Source organism: Chelmon rostratus, chromosome 20, assembly GCF_017976325.1.
Source record: "Chelmon rostratus isolate fCheRos1 chromosome 20, fCheRos1.pri, whole genome shotgun sequence".
Taxonomy (NCBI): Eukaryota; Metazoa; Chordata; class Actinopteri; order Chaetodontiformes; family Chaetodontidae; genus Chelmon; species Chelmon rostratus.
The window spans coordinates 16,974,088-16,993,251 of NC_055677.1; the positions used below are offsets into that span (position 1 = coordinate 16,974,088).

General features: G+C 41.5%; 1 protein-coding gene across 5 annotated transcripts; it reads right to left on the reverse strand.

The window, feature by feature from the left end:
• Positions 1 to 928: 928 nt before the first annotated feature.
• On the reverse strand, positions 929 to 16,699 carry snx16 (sorting nexin 16). Of its 5 annotated transcripts, none has more exons than XM_041961835.1 (9): positions 16,548 to 16,699; positions 14,188 to 14,750; positions 12,233 to 12,319; positions 9,892 to 10,040; positions 9,571 to 9,640; positions 8,688 to 8,824; positions 8,205 to 8,333; positions 7,060 to 7,094; positions 929 to 5,401 (listed from the first exon to the last, which is right to left on the reverse strand). In XM_041961835.1, exons 2-8 carry the CDS (start codon positions 14,596 to 14,598, stop codon positions 7,079 to 7,081), a joined length of 999 nt encoding a protein of 332 aa, XP_041817769.1. In that variant the 5' UTR covers positions 14,599 to 14,750; positions 16,548 to 16,699; the 3' UTR covers positions 929 to 5,401; positions 7,060 to 7,078. The 5 variants fall into 5 exon arrangements, with proteins under 5 accessions (XP_041817769.1, XP_041817766.1, XP_041817765.1 ...); XM_041961832.1 differs by having other exon boundaries at positions 7,060 to 7,097; XM_041961834.1 differs by having other exon boundaries at positions 5,267 to 5,401; positions 7,055 to 7,094.
• Between the last annotated feature and the right edge of the window lie 2,465 nt (positions 16,700 to 19,164).

The window sequence follows — 19,164 nt, forward strand, 5'->3', positions numbered from 1 at the left end:
ACCTCATTGGCTGAGAATGACTGTTACATCACTTAAAGCCATAGTAGTTTGTGTTGTTTCAATGGTTTTGAAAAGTGGTCTCAGATACAGTCTGACTGCCTACATTTACACAAGCACTGGTATTGTACTTCTGTATCATTTTGACATACTTGTACTTTACTTTACTACACTGCAGAGGGAAATATTGCAGTTTTTATCAAGAAGAAAATATGATATACTCATATAATACAACCAATATACCCACCAGTAAACAATGCATCTAGAAGTGGCTCCACATGAATAATATAATGAGAGAAGAGACATTCTCCATCATGAGTACTTTTACTTTGATACTTTAAGTCCACTTTGATGATAATGTACAATCAATGTTTATGTGCTTCAGTACGATTATAAATCAGCAGTCGTACTTGTTGTCTCAGGTGTCTTAGTTGAACAGTTTTCTCTGTACTGCCCTGCCCTCCATCAGGGAATCCTTTGTCCCCAGCTGTGCTGGTAATAAAAGATCAAAAGCATTTTTAACCTTCAGTTCTCGAGGGAAAAAATTAAAGAATTTGCCAAAGGTAACTGACCTACATTTTAAAAAATATCACAGGTCGTAACATTAGTGTCTGCTAGAATACCATCAAAAAAATGTAATGTAGTATCATGAAAAATTTAAATTTTGAAAAGGACAACCTCTCTAAATTTCCAACCCTATCAGACCAGAAGCATCTTACAGTTCTTAATACTCACAAACAACACTGCTGGGCCTAATGGGCCAGCTGAGTTCAGTTTAGAATGATGAATACACCCAATGTGAAATATAATCATCATCATCTTTATTTGTACAGCACCTTTCATACAGGAATTGCAGATCAGTGCTTTACAAGAAGGAAATCCCATGCACCAAGTGAGAGCTCTACATAGAAAAGACAGAATGGACATAAAAACAGATGAAAAATGAATGTAAACTAAGATGGAGAATAAAACCCACTTGATAATGAAGATAAAGACAGTGCATAAAACCACAGTATTAATTGGCCATAGGTAAAACAGAGTTGATTAAAGATGAAAATAAAAATAAGGATAAATTAAACATGTGAAGTATTTATCACTATGAGGGGTGTGACAGGATGCAGCCAGCCTGAAAGGGGTTTGGGTGAATCTACCCAGATCTGTAAAGGTCCACTATGATTTTGACACTGAGGGTACAGACGGGCAGCAAATCGTCGTGATGCTGCTTCACAGCTGGTATGAGAAATTTCGTGTGAACATTTTGTGTGAAAATGCAGGACGGCCACAGCAAACATGTCAGAAAGGTAGAAGATGATGACAACAGCTGTAACATCAGCTGTCACACTGTCCCTCGCAGATCTAAAAATGTTTTTTTTTGCTCTCCCCATTCTTAATTTACAAACTAAATAATGTGGACCTGACAAAAAATACCTTCCCTCACTTTTTAGTATATGGTTGTGCTACATGCATTAGAGACAACAGCTCTCCTCTTAGGTTTTCCACTTGTAATGTTTGAAAGAAAGAGAAGATTAATACACTAATGTGAGTAATGCAAAGGTAACAATGTTTGTCTCTCTTCTCCCACTGACACCTGCAGAGTGCCTGATGTGTCCTCAGTGCGGAACTCAGCAGTCATGCCATGTGTGTCAAATTACAAAGATGTTACTATATGTGACTTTAAACAGCTCGATGAACGGTTGTAAACCACAGTTGTGTGTGCACATACCTCCCTTCAAAGAATAAGAAACAGCTGTCGCGGTCACAGTAGCAGCCCTCTGAGGGCACACAGAGCTGCCAATCATCTGTGTTTTGTTAATAATGCAAGATGTTTGGTCTTTTTTCCACCTACACTGGGACCTGTTTGATAAATGGCCACGACTAGAATTTTGCAGCCAGCTGTGGGAAAACTGCCTGGTGTATCAACAAACAAATGGATAAATATCCGAATTTCATGTGCACTTTAGTGAAACTGCTTTGCTTTTGCCAAAAATTCTGAATGGCAGAAAATTAGTTTATGGAAGGCCTGATGTGGCCGATACACTTCTTACATGAACTTCTTTTTGAAAGACGGAATCCAGGAAAATATGAAATTAGCATTTACACCTCAAGGTTCCAGTTATCCGCCTATCAAATGTCATATAATAAATGACAGTGTGGTGGTGCTATTGCTGTTATTCTTTTTCCTTGGCCTATGACTGAACTTTCCATCAAAATACATGGCAACCAAAAACAGGGTCAAAAGCTTAAAATCTTTCATAGAAATGATACGATTATGATCGTTTCTGCTTTGAGGCACCCATCAAAGCAGAAAATGTCAATAAAAACTCAAAATAGCCAGCCGGAAAATCGTGTGAAAAGCTAGATGTGTTGTACAATCAAATTCCTGAATAATTAAGCTGTGCTGTAGGGTGCAAGAGCAAGCATGTGGTCCCCTCCCTTGTGAAACTACTAAGGTATTTCCTGGGGTTACAGCTGAAAAGATATGATGGTCATAAAGGTTCATGTTGGAAGAATTTATTACATTTTGAAAGCAACACACTTTTAAAACGGTCTCAACTGTAAGCCTACATCCTCTCTGCAGACGGATCAGACCTGACAGCTGACGTCACCCAAGCATGACCGAGTGCACAATATCATTAAATTTCATGAAAGCAGAGACCTTAAAGCCGAGGAAACACATGTGTATTCGATATATCATTCCACATTTAGTTGTGTGTGACTTAAATATTCCTTTGTGATAAAAAATCTCTGCTATGGTATGTTACAGTATCTACAACATCCATTTCAGAGCAGGTTTCTCAGTGAATTATCCCTTTAAACCCAGGACATTAATAGTGATACCAAAGGTTATGGATATAAATCCAGTACAGTGCAACTATGGGTGTACACGTGAACTAAGACTTCATATTAATCCATGTAATATCGCAAAAACATCTCAGTTCAGTCTATTCCAAGCAACAACATTTACATACGAGTGTCATTTAAAAGATTATTTCCACCAGAGGAACATTATGAATTGTTTCTTGTCCTGCACAACTCTATAAAGCTATTGAAACACATCAAAAGAAAAGTTAAGTGAAATATGTTCAAGGCACTTAGAATGACGCATGAAGGGAATTTACAGAACAAAACCTAAACACAACTCCATATACACTACTCACACATAAACGCGTCAGATCCACTTGAGAATCAAGACAGAGTCAGTGATTGAAAAGGCACGCGTCTGTCTCAAACACATGAAGTCGTAAAAACCGTATCCTAGCAAACATTATGGGTTGCCATTCATCCATAAAGTGCATTGCATGACCTTTATTTAGGCCTAGTTTGAGATAATTCAGCATTAGTTGTGGTTATTACACACTTCATTAGTGAGATCAGCTGATCAGCACATGCTGCCACATATGAAATCTCTACCCTGAAGTGTTATTTGGGTCTAAAAATATGGCTTTTGCAGATGATGTGTAGGCTTGGCAGCAGCGGATGCTGACACAGAGCCTCCTAGGCTGATGGTGTTTTTCAGTCACTTATGTCACCAAGTTCTTCCTGAAATGTACTATGTTTGCCATCTTCCTTTCAATGGCCTCAATTTATTTGTGGTGTCAAACTGAAACAGACCCTGCATCTCGTTTTCCCTCAATTTGCTCAGTTGTGGTTTGTTTGTCAGTTCATAGCTTTCTGTTTTTCTTCAGGTAACCAACACCACTCTGACATTTATATATATATGGAGGAGTGTCTTTCAGCATCCTTGACTAGAGCTGAGGTTAATCTTAAAATAAATAAATGATCAACTGTTTTCAAGTTCCTTTAAGAGTTAGTTCACCCAAATTACAAAGTAAAAAATAACATTCTCATCTACTCTTACATGTACCCAGCACTGCGGTTAGCTTGAGTTTTCCTTGCAGAGATTTTGAGATATCTGGCTCTGGAAAGTCTGCTTCCAGCAATGCAAAGTCAAAAGCTGAGTTTTTCCATGTGTAATCTTTCCATACGTTGAGCAGCACAAACAAAACTCCACTTACCTTAATTGTATCAAGATAGAGGCAGAAACCTTTTTCAGCAAATGAAATCTAAACCATCTACCTGGCTTCACACCAGCAGGGCTAAGTAGAAAAATGTGTCTTTTTGCAAAATGGGTGAACTGATCGTTTACTTGCACCCAGGTCATGATATCTTTGTAGAGCTCGACTGATGCAAGTGCAGGCCCAGTCTACACTCTTAACAGGGAAAGTGCCAGAAGACATCTAGTGTTGTACATATTTGTCGACTTGAATCGATGTGATGTGTGTATAGGAGGAACTGTGACTGGGAAAAGAAAAGTAACAATAGGACACATTTCCCTGGCTCTCTCTCTGGGTGCTATATGATACTGGTTTTTCTGTCTCTCACAGGACTTGGTATACCACAAATCATGCATGGCACAAAAAACATGAGGGAATGTCGGCTTTTAGATGTAAACAGAGTTCGACCTAAACTGAAAACATGTTTTCTTCTTACATGTCTGATCACAGCCTCATTGACTCTTAATGGAGAAGACGGGCATGACTTGAGAACATGGTGTTCTCATCGACTCGCACTGAGGCTGTAGACACAATGTCTGCAGCCAAGAGTCAGTGGCAGTACAAAGCAATGACATGTAAGTAACTCTAAACAGAACCAAATCAATCCTCTGTGATACCCACCTGGTTACTTTCCTGAGACATTTAATTTATACAGACTTTTTCCTTATTTCTATGTTGGGTGTTGTTTCTCCAGTTTGAGAATGGGCATCTTGACACAAGTTAGGAGCCATAAGGTAATGCACGTCTGCAGAAACTGGTGAGCTGATAGTTCAGGTTTTCTGTAGATTGTCACAACTGTGAAAATCATCAAACCACCCAGTCGTGCAAGTCTTTCTTTTCAATTTCAAACTGATCCAATCTGGCGGCCACAGAAAGGAGGTGCGAAAGTGAAAAATTCTGGATGATCTTCCGAAAGAAGTCTTCTGTAGGTGCTAGATAAAGTATCTTTTGAGCCATGGTATATAGGGAAATGTAAGTGAAACAGGCTGCTGCAGTATCAACCTGTTCCCTTATATCCCAGTACGCAGTTCTTGAGTTAAAGGTTAAATCAGATCCAACTCTGGAAGTGAAAAGGGGGCTTTGATAGGAGGAGGAAGAGGTAAGGCCGAAGAGGGAGCAGAAAAAACAAAAGAAGGTTATGAAAAGCACCCAGACATAAGTGGAGGTGCAGTACTCTGGTAAGGGAGGAGCAGATGAAGGAAAAACTTGAAGAGGAGAACTGTGACCGCTGTCAGTGCTCGAGCTTCTGGTGGTAAAGCTGAGTGACCTGGATGACCGGAGGAGAGGCGCTGAGCGACGGCCCACACCAACAAGCAGAGGACCGCATCGGCTGGACCTCACACCTGCCACTGGAGAGAGGGAGGTCACAGCACAGGAAATACGTTTCACTTGTTTAACTCAAATTAAAGACAATGTGACAACTGTACTCCTCAGACAACATAAAGCCAGACAGACAGAGAGGATCCAAGACGACATGTGCAGAGGAGAGATGCTAATATTGGCCAACTTGGGAGCCATCCTTGTGGGAGGAGACAGATACTGTACAACATGTCATTAATGCCACAGCACAAGGAAGATACAGTTAAAGGTCCACTGAAAACACAGCAGGAAGTCAGGCTTTACCTCCGAATCTCCCATCCCAGCATGACACATAACAGATAAGTACTGGTCTCCAACATCTAACACGCACACACATTATACTGAGATCCAAATCTGAGTCTTTAAAATTATACACTGGAAGACAAGCTTTCCCTGTATGTCGAGACGCCAGATGGGGAGAGGAAGGAGGAAGACCTGAAATCCAACAACCTACAGCGCCCACGTAGTGAACACACATCACCATGTGGAAGAGAGACACTAACAGCACGTGTTAGTCACATATGATGCAGGGGAGCAGTGTGGCACAGCCAGAAGTTTCACAGAGCACAGAACACTGCAGTACGATGAAGACACACCACGGTCGGGGACAAGTCATTTTCAGGTGATTCAATTCAGGAACTGGAAATCTGACCCTGATTGCAAAGAAGTTTGGTCGCTGTGTAAAAAGTTCATAAAAACAGAAAGCTGTGTATTTCACAAAGTGTTCCTGAGCTCCTGTAGAAACATCCTTTATCCAATCGTGTTCACAAAGTGGTGTACCTCGCTCCATCCTTGCTTGTGATGCTATCACCTGTTACCAATCTACGTGTTTACCTGTGGAATGTTCCAAACAGGTGTGCAGGTGGAGCATTTCACAACTTTCCGTCTTTTGTTGCTCCTGTCCCGACTTGTTTGAAATGTGTTGCTGCATCAAATTCAGAATAAGCAGATATTTACAAAAATCAATGAAATTGATGAGGTGAAACATTAAATATATTGTCTTTGTACTATTTTCAATTGGAAAACATTTGGTTATATTTATGTTTACACAGCGCCCCAACTTTTATGGAATCAAGGTTGTAAAACTAAATACTTCACTTTACATGCACGCAATTTGGCCAGGTGTTACGACTCCTAGCCATTAAAATTTTGTGGCCTGAAACCCTGTTCTTATAAAGAACAAAAACTCTCAAGTCTCTCAAGTGTATAAACCCTTCTTTTAAGGTTTGTATCAATTAGGGTGCTGTAATTCAAGGGGGTGGGAAGGCACTTTGTATGAGAGAAGTTCTAAGCCATTTTCCTTCATTAGGCACACTGAAAGTGAACTGACCCCAACATCCTGACTGCAAGCAATTAAAAGACAGGTCTGGATTTTTTCAAGTAAATCTTAATACATATTCACATGCCATATGTATGGCTGATATGGACGGGAGGGAATATTACAGCAGCAATTAGCTGCACATACACAATGTGGGTATTGTATTAAGACAGACTTGATTTTATCCTTCAACACCCTGATACCATAAAACACAACATTTCCATTATAGACCAGAAACCAGTGGGATGCTTGTTACTGAGAAGAAGAAGAAGAAAAAAGGACAGTATGCCACAGGGTTAGCCTGCTGAGCTGGTATGTAAAGTACCTCACATGTTATGGGGCTCTGCTTTCAGATTGGTGCAGCACTGCTGTGAAATATAAGGGCAAAAACAAGAGGGAAAAACATTTTATAAAAGTAGACTAACATGCTAGACTATGATGACAAAAATAGTAACGTTAACCACCTTTTCACTTTGCAGACTTAGATGCCAATAAATCAGATCAAAGAACAAATCAGAGGCTGGTGTGTGTGTATCCAGACAAGTCCAAAAGTATGACTCTCATCTGGGCCTCGAATTCATTAAAGCAAACTTTGGGTTATGCGTTTCTTGACATTAGAATATATCCATCCAATATCCATCAATTCCAGGATCAATAGCTGGAAATGAACACTGATATCTGGGCATGAGGTGGAGAGAGAGATGCTATGAGTGCTATGAGTAAGTGAGTACTGTCTGCAGTCATTGGGAGTATTTTCTGACAAGAGGAGGCTGAGGACAATTGGTGAGGACTGATGAATCAAAGAAAGTGTGATCAGTTTAGTCTTAGGTCTGTTTGAGACTTCCTCCTGTGTAATATAATAAAGTAGTAAAGGCTGAGGCAGGAAAAAACTACACTAATCCCCATCAATTAAGTTCGCTACAGTAGCTAGTCAGCCACAGTCTTCTTAACCTCAACTGAAGAGAGATCCAGGCCTGTATTTGAGACATGCTCTTCCTGTGATTTATGTTTAATTGCTCTTGTGGTGAAGCTCTCTTCCTTGTGGGTGAGGACGTGGAGGCGGGAGAGTAGTCGGCAGAAGCGGAGAAAGAGGTAGAGATCGGAGGGCAACTGGTTCCCCTGTTGCTGATTGGCTGGAAGAGTGTTGTGCGGCTCAGTTTGAGACACTTTGATTTACAGAGCCAGGACTGTGTGCAAACACCAGACGTTTTTTCAGCACGCACACAGAGCGGACACCTAGCGGACTGTGAGGTATGTGCTCAATCTGTCAAAAGGTTGACCGGATTAGAATCACTGACTACAGCTTTAACTGTGCCCTCAATACCTAAACCACTTTCTAAAAGCATTAGGAAAACATGATTTGTGTAGTGAGGTTAAAGACTTAATTATTACACATATGATGAATCATGTGGCTGTGTCAGTCTCCTACATAAGCCTGTATCTTATTCACTACTCTGTGTGTGTGTGTGTTTTACCCAGAATCATCGGGCATGTCCTGATCAGCCTCTGCAGCAGACGACTCCACATCCACATCTGCATCTGCACTGCTCTCACTGCCACGAGCTGACAGACCACACAGAGACTCTGGGCTCACACACTCTCCACTGGGACGGACGGACAGACAGACAGACAGACAGACGCACACAAACAGGTGGTTCTTATTGACCTAGTTACTACAATTAACACCATTTTAGCAATGCATGGACCTCAGTGACTACACTCATTTCCTCTGGAGGATGTGACTTGCATGTATGTAATTTGTATGTTACGTGTGCAAGACAGGGTTAAAAAAGTGGTTAATATATATAAATAGTGGTTAGGGTAAGTTTACAGGAAGTGTCAGCCTACATAATGTCCACACAAGGGATGGAAACAAACATGTATGTGTGTGTGTGTGTGTGTGTGTGTGTGTGTGTGTGTGCGCGCGTGTAGGTGTGAGTCTGTGCATGTCTACTGACTTGATATGTTTCTCCAGTAGCAGGATGGCCTGCTCCTTCTCCTCCAGCCGCCTCTTCAGGGAGGCGATCTCCTTCTGCTTCTCCAGCAGCTCCTTCTGGAGACGATAGTTGCTCTCCTCCAGAGTCTCACAGAACGCCTGGAAGGAGGCAGCGATGTGGAAAAGAAGAACAGAAAATACTGGTTGGCAGTGGAAACAAACCGTGGAGGACAAACTGTGACAAACTACAAAGAAGTCAGTCAGGGATGACATATTTGGATGCAGGAACTATCAACCAGAAAGCAGAAATGCAAAGATCAAGCCATGTGTTTAATCTATAACTAACCTGTTTTAAATAGACAGGTTCAGGGTGTCGGCTTGAAAATTGTTCAGATCAAAAAATATTTTTCATGAAGGGCAGGAACAGTGGACAGGTGAAACTTGTGGCATGATTAGTGTCCACTGTACAACAGCTGCTTCTGAAATGCAGTCCCTGGGTTGTAAAATCGGTGGTACTGTTGTACTGGGCACACACAGTAACAGAGACATCAACTTCCTAATAGCTCAGACAATGAAACACTATAGTGACAGCAGATTTATGTAAGGGTGATGGGGTAAGGACACAGCCTTGGTACATGAGTAACATGCAGCAGCAGCAGGCTTGAATATCCAATATCCCAAAAATAGTCATAGAAATATTTTGCATGAACTTGAGATACATGTCTTCAAAGTTACCATTATATGTATGACCATTATAAACCAGCCCTACTAAAATAACGAGAATCCTCTTTAAAAGGCCTTGAAGTAACATGACCAGCATCACACACACACACACACACACACACACACACACACACACAAGAGTACATGAGCACACAAACTTCTCCATGTATATGCACACTTACTCTGCTCTCCTCCAGACTATCAAAAGGCCCAGGTGGGTCGTCCAGACACAGAAACTCTCTCACGGCCAGGCTGTCAAGGAGAACAAAAGGTGCAACATAAATGTGTGCGTGTGCATATTTGTTGCTTTTGAACAGACCGGTGTGCTCAGTAAAAAAGTAAAAAGTATTCTGCTGTTAGCTGTGACTCTTAAGTTTGGATGGTTCGTATTTAAAAGCAAGGTTTATCAGTTACCAGGTGACCGCTTTGCAAAGCACATGCTATGCAAAAAGGCTAAAGAGTTCAATTTCAGCATAAAAACACTGCACAATCATGTCACATACCAGTTGGCAATGTCTTTATGTGCAACCAGGTTTTGCAAAAAGGCCTGTAGCCCCAACTGTCTGTCTTCCAGGAAGTCACTGTCATAGTTATCTTTGAACCACCGCTTAGGAGGCAGCGAGAGACGGAAGCCTGGGAACATCTCCTTCAGCTACACACACAAAACAAGCAGAATAAGGAAAGGGTATCACATGATCTCTCCTACATACGGTAAAAGAATGCAGTTCGGTGTTAAAGACAAAATGAGGTTATTGACATGCATTTGCATATAACAGAGACAAAAGTGGCAAAGTTAGTGACAATAAGTAATGAAATAATCAGGGAGTCTGCTGTCCTCCAATCTGTATCCTTTACTAAATAGCCACCTTATAAGGGTGTCAAAAATAGTCAAATTTTCACATTTGTTACAAATTTTCATTTTAAGGTCACAATTTCATTATATTCTCTTATTCTTTTCTGCATTCAAATTCTGGTCATATATTTTAAATGGCACATTAGCTCAGTTTTGCTAAACCAGGTTATATTGTGTAAAAAATGAGCTTTAAACATTATGTACGACATGAGGTAAGACAGTCTCCTTAAATCATTAAGTTGGCTTTCTTTATTAAGTCTGCGTATGTGTACATGTACATATGTGTTTATGAAAAACGGCACTGTGCCAGTGTCATGCTGCGGGTCAACCAGTGCTGGAGCGATTCCTTTTTTGCAGCCAGTATTGATGTTTGAACGTTTCACTCCAGCCTCATTCTCACACATAACTGACAGGAGGAACTGTTTAAATAAGAAACTTGACAACTTCTGAAATTTCAGCTGGGTCTCCAGCAGAGCGGCTCACAGAGTAGGCGGAATGATTGATGTGAAAACATGAGGTTTACATCATCTAGGATTCAGTAGTTATTTGGCTGCAATTTGACAGTATGACAGTTTGGAGCATACTGAGCATAAAAATAGACAGCAGAGAAGCGGACTGCCTTGCAGGAGGGGTCTGATATGTTTCTATAGACGTTGTGAAACTTATTCTTCTGACATGAAAATTTGCCACCATTAAAGAAATGAACTCAATCCAAAACTGATTGTTGCGTGCATTTCAAGGGGAATCACTGCATACTGAATTGCCAGATGCCATTGTACTGTTCATTGTTCTGTGCTGCATGCCACTGCAAAGTTTATGCTGTTTGCCTCCATCCCTTTACTCCTGATGGCAACATTCGAGAGGTGCATTTACCAAATCCTCAAAACAGATGTGTGCACATTAATGCAAAGCTGTTCTTCACTGCATGCAGTCAGCTTTGGGAGAAGCTGTATTGATAACAGGCCATGATGATGGTTCGCTCAGCAGGAAGTGGGGTGGTGTGTGGTTGTTTTAACACTTCATAACCTAAGCAGAGCAATGTTGACTGAGCTCCAAACTACCACACAAATAATATTCGGCGCCAACCACCCAGTGTGGGGGCAGTGCTGAAAACGTGGTAATGAGTTGACCACAAAAGGTATCTTTGCTGCTGTTTACCTCAATGTGCATGTTTTGCCTTATCTGTAAGGTACATACGCAGCAGGCAAGCTCCCTAATAACTGTGACTGTAATAATAATTACACATAGGAATATCATGCCAATGTTTGTGCCAATATGATTCATCAATAGGTTCATGTGCCACAGTGCTTAAAATGCACCTGATGTTGAAACATTTCCAATAAACTAAATGTATGACCTATGAGGCCTGTGCAATCACTTCACATGCAAAGACCATAAAGCACAGCGTGAAGATTACAGCTGCCTCTGAGGAGAAGCCACAGGAATGGAGGAACGGATGTCCCTCCTATCCTCTCTCCATAGTGAATGTAGGGTGTTCACATCTCCTCCGTTTCCATGCTTCTTGCCTGTGTTTTTGTGTCTGCACTAGAAAACTGAATTCTTGTAAGAGGATCAATCAATATTTTGCAGGCCAACACATTTCATTTTTGCCTGTTTGCAGCTTTCTAAGCATAACTGTTTTTGTTGTAGGATCTTTCTCTTCATATGCTATCATCACATGGCTTGAGTTTCCCTTCTGTAATCTTTGAAGAGTCTTGTCTTTCCCAAAACCACAGGAGACCTGCTCCCCTTGTTGGCTTGGGCCTGTTGGCTATTTGGGAACAGAGGGTGTCTTTGTGTAGCTCTAATCACTTCCACAGTGCACTCAAAAACAAAAGCATGCTGAAAGCGATAAGCTCATGGTAACAAACAGTGTCTGCAAACTGGACAGTGGAACAGAAAATAAAGCTTCAGATAGGCCTGAGATTTGGGCCTTGACATATTAACATGCATTCAGAAACAATATGTACAGAGAACACACCCAAACACACCTTGTCATTGAGTCTGGAGAAGTCTGTGTACCTTCTAAAAACAACCCAGCTCTCATCTGGAGTCTTCCTGACCAGGACCTTAAATACCTGCAGCAGAGGTAAAACAACACACAATCTTCAGCTCTTGTTTCCCATGGCATAGAGCTGTTGCTTTTTGCTCCGTGGACTTGTGTCAAACATAATGCTTACAACTGAGTATCACATAACAGAACATACTAAAGTACAACCCAATTACAAAAAAGTTGGGACGCTGAGTGAAACATAAATTAAAACTGAGCAATCATTAACAAATCCTTTTCAAGCTATATTCAACTGAATATGATAAGACTTTATTAATCCCTAGCCAGGGAAATACAGCACAAAGACAAGATATTTAATGTTCAAATGGATAAACTTTATTGTTTTTTTGTAAATATCTGCTTATTCTGAATTTGATGCCAGCAACAAAAGACTAGGAAATATGTGGACTGCTTCAAAAACACCTGTTTGGAACATTTCACAGGTTAACAGGTTGATTGGTAACAGGTGACAGTATCATGATTGGGTATGAAAGGAGCACCCTGGAAAGGCTCAGTCGTTCACAAGCGAGGATGGAGTGACTACACCACTTTGTGAAAAACTGCGCAGGCAAATAGTCCAACAATTTATGAACATTTCTAAACGCACAATTGCAAGGAATTTAAGGATTTCACAATATACAATCTGTAATATCATCCGAGGATTGAGAGGATCTGGAGAAATCTCTGCCCACAAGGGCCAAGGCTGAAAGCCAGCACAGAATGCCTCGCTCTGGCAGCACTGTCGGTAAACACAGTTCATCACTGCATCTACAAATACAATGAGACTCTACAGTGCAAAGTGAAAGCCATATATCAACAACATCCAGAAACGCGGCTGACTTCTCTGGGCCTGAGCTCATCCGAGATGTACTGATGCAAAGTGGAGTGTGGTCTGAGTCCACCTTTCAAATTGGTTTTGGAAACAACAGGCATCATGTCCTCTGGGCTAAAGAGGAAAACGACCATCCAGATTGTTACCAGCTTTAAGTTCAAAAGCCAGCATCTGTGATGGTATGGGGGTGTCATCGGTGCTGTAATGGGTAACTTGGACATCTGTGAAGGCACCTTTAATACGGCAACATATGGTGCCATCTGGACAACCTATTTTTCAGGGATGTCCCAGTGTACTTCAGTAAGACAATGTGAAACCACATTCTGCACTTGTTACAACAGCATGGCTTCGTATTAAAAGAGTGCAGCTACTACACCTGTTTATTGAAAATGTGTGGCATATTATGAAGTGTGAAATAAAACAATGGTGACTCTGGACTGTTGAGCGACTGATGGCTTATATTTTGTAAGAATGGGAAAGAATTTCCCTTTCAAAGCCTCAGCAATTAGCGTCATCAGTTCCCAAATGTTTACTGAGTGTTGTTAAAAAAAAAGGGGGAAGAACATAGTGGTAAACGGGTCCGTGTCGCAATTTTTTTCGAATGCGTTGCAGGCATCACATTCAGAATGAGTGTATATTTACAAAATAAAGTAACATTTGTCAGCTTGAACGTTAAATATCTTGTCTTCTTGGGAGGGTGATATGAAGAAGCCCCCCACAATTGTACCCCAAAATTCAGCTCCTGTAATGGAGTAAAGAAAACTTGCTGACACCACTTGACTGTGATTACTGCATGTTGACATTTGACTTTTAATCTCTAGTATGCATTCAGGCTGTGTGCTTGCCCTCAGTGAGCATATCTTTAGCCCATCAGTGAGCGTGTCCACCCCCTTGTGTTGTCCTGTCACTTTATCTCAAGGACAAACTGATAAATAGGTTCGCACGCAACCAACCTAAATGTCAAGGCTACAGGCTAAATATAATGTAGCATTTAAAAGTAATCAGAGCAGTTGCACTTAGTTGCCATGATGTCATACATGTAAGCTGGTTTCCTGTATTCATACCGTGAACTTGGCCCTCTCCTCCATGACCTCATACCCCAGCACAGTTGGCGTAATAGGCCTCTCCTCGCCTTGCTGGCTCCCAACAGGGTCCGATATGGAGCGGGGGCAGCTGGAGTACTCTATGGAGGGTTCCAGAGTCCCGTTCACCTTAGCCCGTGTCACAGGACTCTGGGGGGGCGGTGGCGTCCTGCTCCGGCTGCCTCTGTCTATGCAGCGGGACTGGCGCTGGGAAACTAATTCTCCACATCCTCTTCCGTGGTCCTCCCCGGCCGCCCTGGTGATAGATGAACAGGACGAGCTGCTGGAGACGCTGCCGAGTGATGAAGCTCGCTGTGGCCGTCTGAGCTTGCTGCTACCTCCTGACAAGGCTCTGTCCATGGGCACAGGGACAGGCACAAAGGGTGATGCCATCTTCCTGAGTTGCGTACTCCTGTCCAGCCACTGCAGTAGTCAGCAAGGTTCTTCACACCTACACTGACCTTGCCTTGCTTCACAGGTGGTGTGTGATGATGAAGAGAAGCAGGGATGATCACCCTGAGCAGCTGATGAAGACTCTGAACACCCTGCACAAGAAAAGATGAGAACAAGTTATTTTACATGATCAAAACAGACTGAGCTTTCCGAAATACAGACTGTAAAAAATTGGATCTTCAGAAAGCCCTTTATTTACACCAATGGAGTAGAATCAGTGAGCGAACACTGTCTTGAAAAAAGGGTACCAGACTGTGAGGGCTGATGAATTATTGACATGAGCCACATGTCATTTATAATTTATGGATTTGTGCATTATGTGTAAAATTCATGATGGACAGAAGCCTGTAAAGATCTGTGGATAATTAGTGTGTCAGATCATGTTATCAAATGATTATCTTTTATCCATCTGTCTTTAGCCTGACCTGCCCAGTGAATGCAACAAAAAGGAATGAGCCCTGATGCTCTGATTATAGGCAAAGGAAGAGGAACCTGCATGCTGGTTTTCATGGAAGAGCAGGTCCTGAAATCCATTTCTGCTCTAGAACTGCCAGGATTAATCAATTAGTTGTCAACTACTAAATTAACTGCCAACAGTTTTGATAATTAATCAGTGTGAGTAGTGTTTTAAAGTCAAATTCTCTGTTTGCAGCTTCTTAAATGTGAATATTTTCTAGTTGCTCCGCTCCTCTATGACAGTAAACAAATATCATTGGGTTGTGGACAAAACAAGACATTTGAAGGCATCACTTTGAGCTTTAGAAAACTTTGATGGACGTTTTTAACCATTTTCTGATATTTTAAAGACCAAACAACCCATCTCTTAATTTAGACAATATTGACAGATTAACGACGGAGGTGAGTTGCAGCCCTTTCCTGTCCGGGCTCGGGGACTGTCTGTCAAACGTAATCACGTTGATTGAGCATCAGTGGAGTTTAGAGAAGGCAGGTCCTGTGCCTCTGTATGACTACAAAACCTTAAAACAGGCAACTGGTAGACATTTGGGGTGTACAGGATTTGTGGAAAGGATGAAAAGGTAAATGATTAGGAGCGTTTTAAAACAAAATGACATAATTTCTTACTCATGCTGCTAGCTCACTCTAGTCTGACTCGTTGGGTTATTTTGGTGCGCTTGACAAACATGACGGAAGTGCTGGGACTTGAGCCAACAGGAAAACAAATATCAACCAAATATCCTACTTCATACTTTGGAGTCACGTTTCTTTAAGTCAGGTGCCTATCGACGTGGCTAGCATTTGGTCGTGGAAGTTAGCAAGCAAGCTAATCTAACTGGGCTACTTAACGTCCGTTTACTTAACAGTGCGAACTCCGTTAACAGAATGTAGCAGTGGAGTTGATGTAATAGTGCCCTGATTTTCGGTGCACAACTGGTAAATTAGCAAAAATGGCTACAACTCTCGAGTACGACAGTTGGGTAATATAGTAAATATTACACAGGAAGTAATCACCAGGCAGACCAATTCAGAAAAACATAATTTCAGAGTCACTGCAACAGCAGCAGCTAAGGTTAGGTAGGTTACTTTACGCTACAGCTGGTACTATTCACGACTGTCCAAAGTAGGTTAACAAACATTTTACAGAAATAAGAGCTGCTTGCAATATTAGATTGCAATATTAGATTGATGCCGAATTTAGTAGCAATTCCGAATACTTCGCCAGAGGCCTCATTTTGTTCTTTTTCAGGTATTTTGCTAATAATATATGAGGCAACGCTTAACCGACTGTTTTTTGAACAGCGTTTGGCATGTCCTCTGTACCACTCAAAGACGCTGGGATCACATTACCTCCACGTTAGCTAGTATGCTAGTACGGACAGCCTATATGGACAAAGCTAAGATGACGCATTACGATGAGAACTTTCGCTTACCGTTGAAGGCAGGTGTCTTTCCCCTTCAGAAAATAATTTTATCATACACATAAAGCCCGAGGTCTAATTGTCCTGTTGCTGCTTATCCGCTGTACAATCTCCTCTCCTGTGAAGCTCATGTTAGCTCGCTTGAATTCAGAACACGGCAGCTGCAGTGCTTCAAAACACCCACGTGAGGGCGCTGCAGCACACAATGTTGTACCGCATTGTACTGTATTGTAGTTGAGCAGTAAAACATTACAGTGGTGTTGGTGGTTGCCAGTGTGTCCCATGACTGGTCAGCACATGCTCACGCTGCACAACATGCATCTTCATTCTTTACAGCCTACTGACTGAAAAAAACCCCAACAACTTTATTTAACCCAAAGAAAGATGACAGGATTATTTACTGTCTTTACAGTGTTTAATAACTCCTTTTAAGATAAGATAAGATAAAAGATAAAAAAAAAACTTTATTTATTCCCAGTCGGGGAAATTTGGGCATTACAGCAGCATTGAAAGTAGTGGGAAGAAAAAAATAGCAGCAGAGGTAGAGAACATTCGAAAAAACAAAATACAAAATAAAAAGTAGACTATATGTATATGTACATATTATACAAACGAAATGGAATTGACTATATAAAAGAAAAATAAAATATGTAGAAAAAAATATATATTAGAAATATGTAGTGTGTATTGCCCCAGTAGCTGTGGAAAAAAAACAATGTAAGCTGCCTTCCGATTAAAATTAACAATAAATAGTGTTACTACTATTGCACAGAAGAATAAAATACACAAACAAGTAAATTCTATGTAATATTGCACAAAATGTAAAAGGAAATATGTAATATTGCACAAAAGTATGGATATGAGTGTAATTTGTCAAACAACATCAACACAGTCTTATGTTAAGTGATGCTGGAGTTGAATAATCTGAGAGCTGATGGAATGAAGGACCTGCGTTAGCGTTCCTTCTTGCACACTGGATACAACAATCTGTTACTAAAGGAGCTGCTGAGGGCCCCCACTGTGTCATGCAGGGGGTGGGAGGGGTTGTCCACAGCCGCAGCAGACCACTGCGTAAAAGACAGCAAGTGCAACCATAGAGTCATAGAAAGTCCTCAGTAATGCCCTACATACTCCAAAGGACCTCAGTCTTCTCAGGAGATGGAGACGACTTTGGCCCTTCCTGTACAGGGCATCAGTGTTAGTGGACCAGTCCAGCTAATTGTTTAGGTGTACACCAAGGTATTTGTACTCCTCCATGATCTCAATGTCAAAACCCTGGATGCACACTGGTGTAGTCTGTGGTGCTTTCCTGCAGAAGTCAATCACCATCTCCTTGGTCTTGATGGCACTGATGTCCACACCAGTCGACAAAGTTCCCCTGCGATACACATTCAATGATGGCTGTATCGTTGGAGAACTTCTGGAGGTGGCAGCTGGATGTGTTGTGTCTGAAGTCCGATGTGTAGAGGATGAAGAGGATAAGAGAGAGCACAGTACCCCGCAGAGCCCCGGTGCTGTAAACTGCCACATCCGACACACAGTCATGAAGCCTCACATACTGCAGTCTGTTGGTGATGTAGATAGTCCATGCAGCCAGGTTACAGTCTACTCCGGCTCCTTCCAGCTCCCCCCTCAGCAGTGATGGCTGGATCGTGTTGAAAGCACTGGAGAAGTCAAAAAACACAATCCTCGCTGTGTTACCAGTGCTCTCCAGGTGGGAAAGAGAGCGATGAAACAGGTAGATGATAGCGTCTTCCACACCAATGCCTGGTTGGTATGCAAACTGTCGGGGGTCCAGCTCACTGCCCACCAGGTGACGAAGATAGTTAAGTATAATCCTCTCCGGTGTCTTTATCAGATGGGAAGTTAAGGCTACAGGCCTGAAGTGGTTGGGCTCCCTGGGATGCACAGTCATTTTATATTAACTAGCTGCTTATTAGTAACTTATTAGTAACTCATTAGTTAAATGATGACTGATGATCCCTGAAACTTGCTGAATGAAACCAACTGACAGCATAATACTTACAGTAAATCTGTGTGTCCTTTGGATTTTCTGCATGCCATTGGTTACACTTGCAAAGTTATTTGGCACCAAGTATCAGAGACCTCTCCTAACTTAGAGAAGTCCAACATGCAATAGATCACAACTGTTCAGCCCCAATTACTGAAGATAATTCCCTTTTTTCACAAAACCAAATACATTAGATCCAAAATCTTTCAGAAAGAATTACTAATATTAAAATCTATTATCTATAGATCTATTATCTATTATCGGCAGTAGAGGAAGCAGTGAATCTCACTGTACCATGCAAGATTAGGCTACAGACTGCAGAGACTGTTGTAACCAAAAGTATAGTATGATTTCATTGGTTAGCACGCCATCAGCCCCAAAAGAGCAACTGAATAAACTAAAATCAGTCTTTGTGGTGGCTCATTGCTATGAGGTCCTGCAGTCTCTCATCCCTCCATAGCCAGGAGATGGCACTGATACATCTTTAAATGCAAAAAACAAAGCATTCAAATAATGACTGGTACAATTTCTAAATTCCTCACCAGACCCACAAGGGGGGGTTTCTTCAATTAACTTCCTTAGTAATTGTCTCCTTGCATGGTTTGTTCGGTTGCTAAA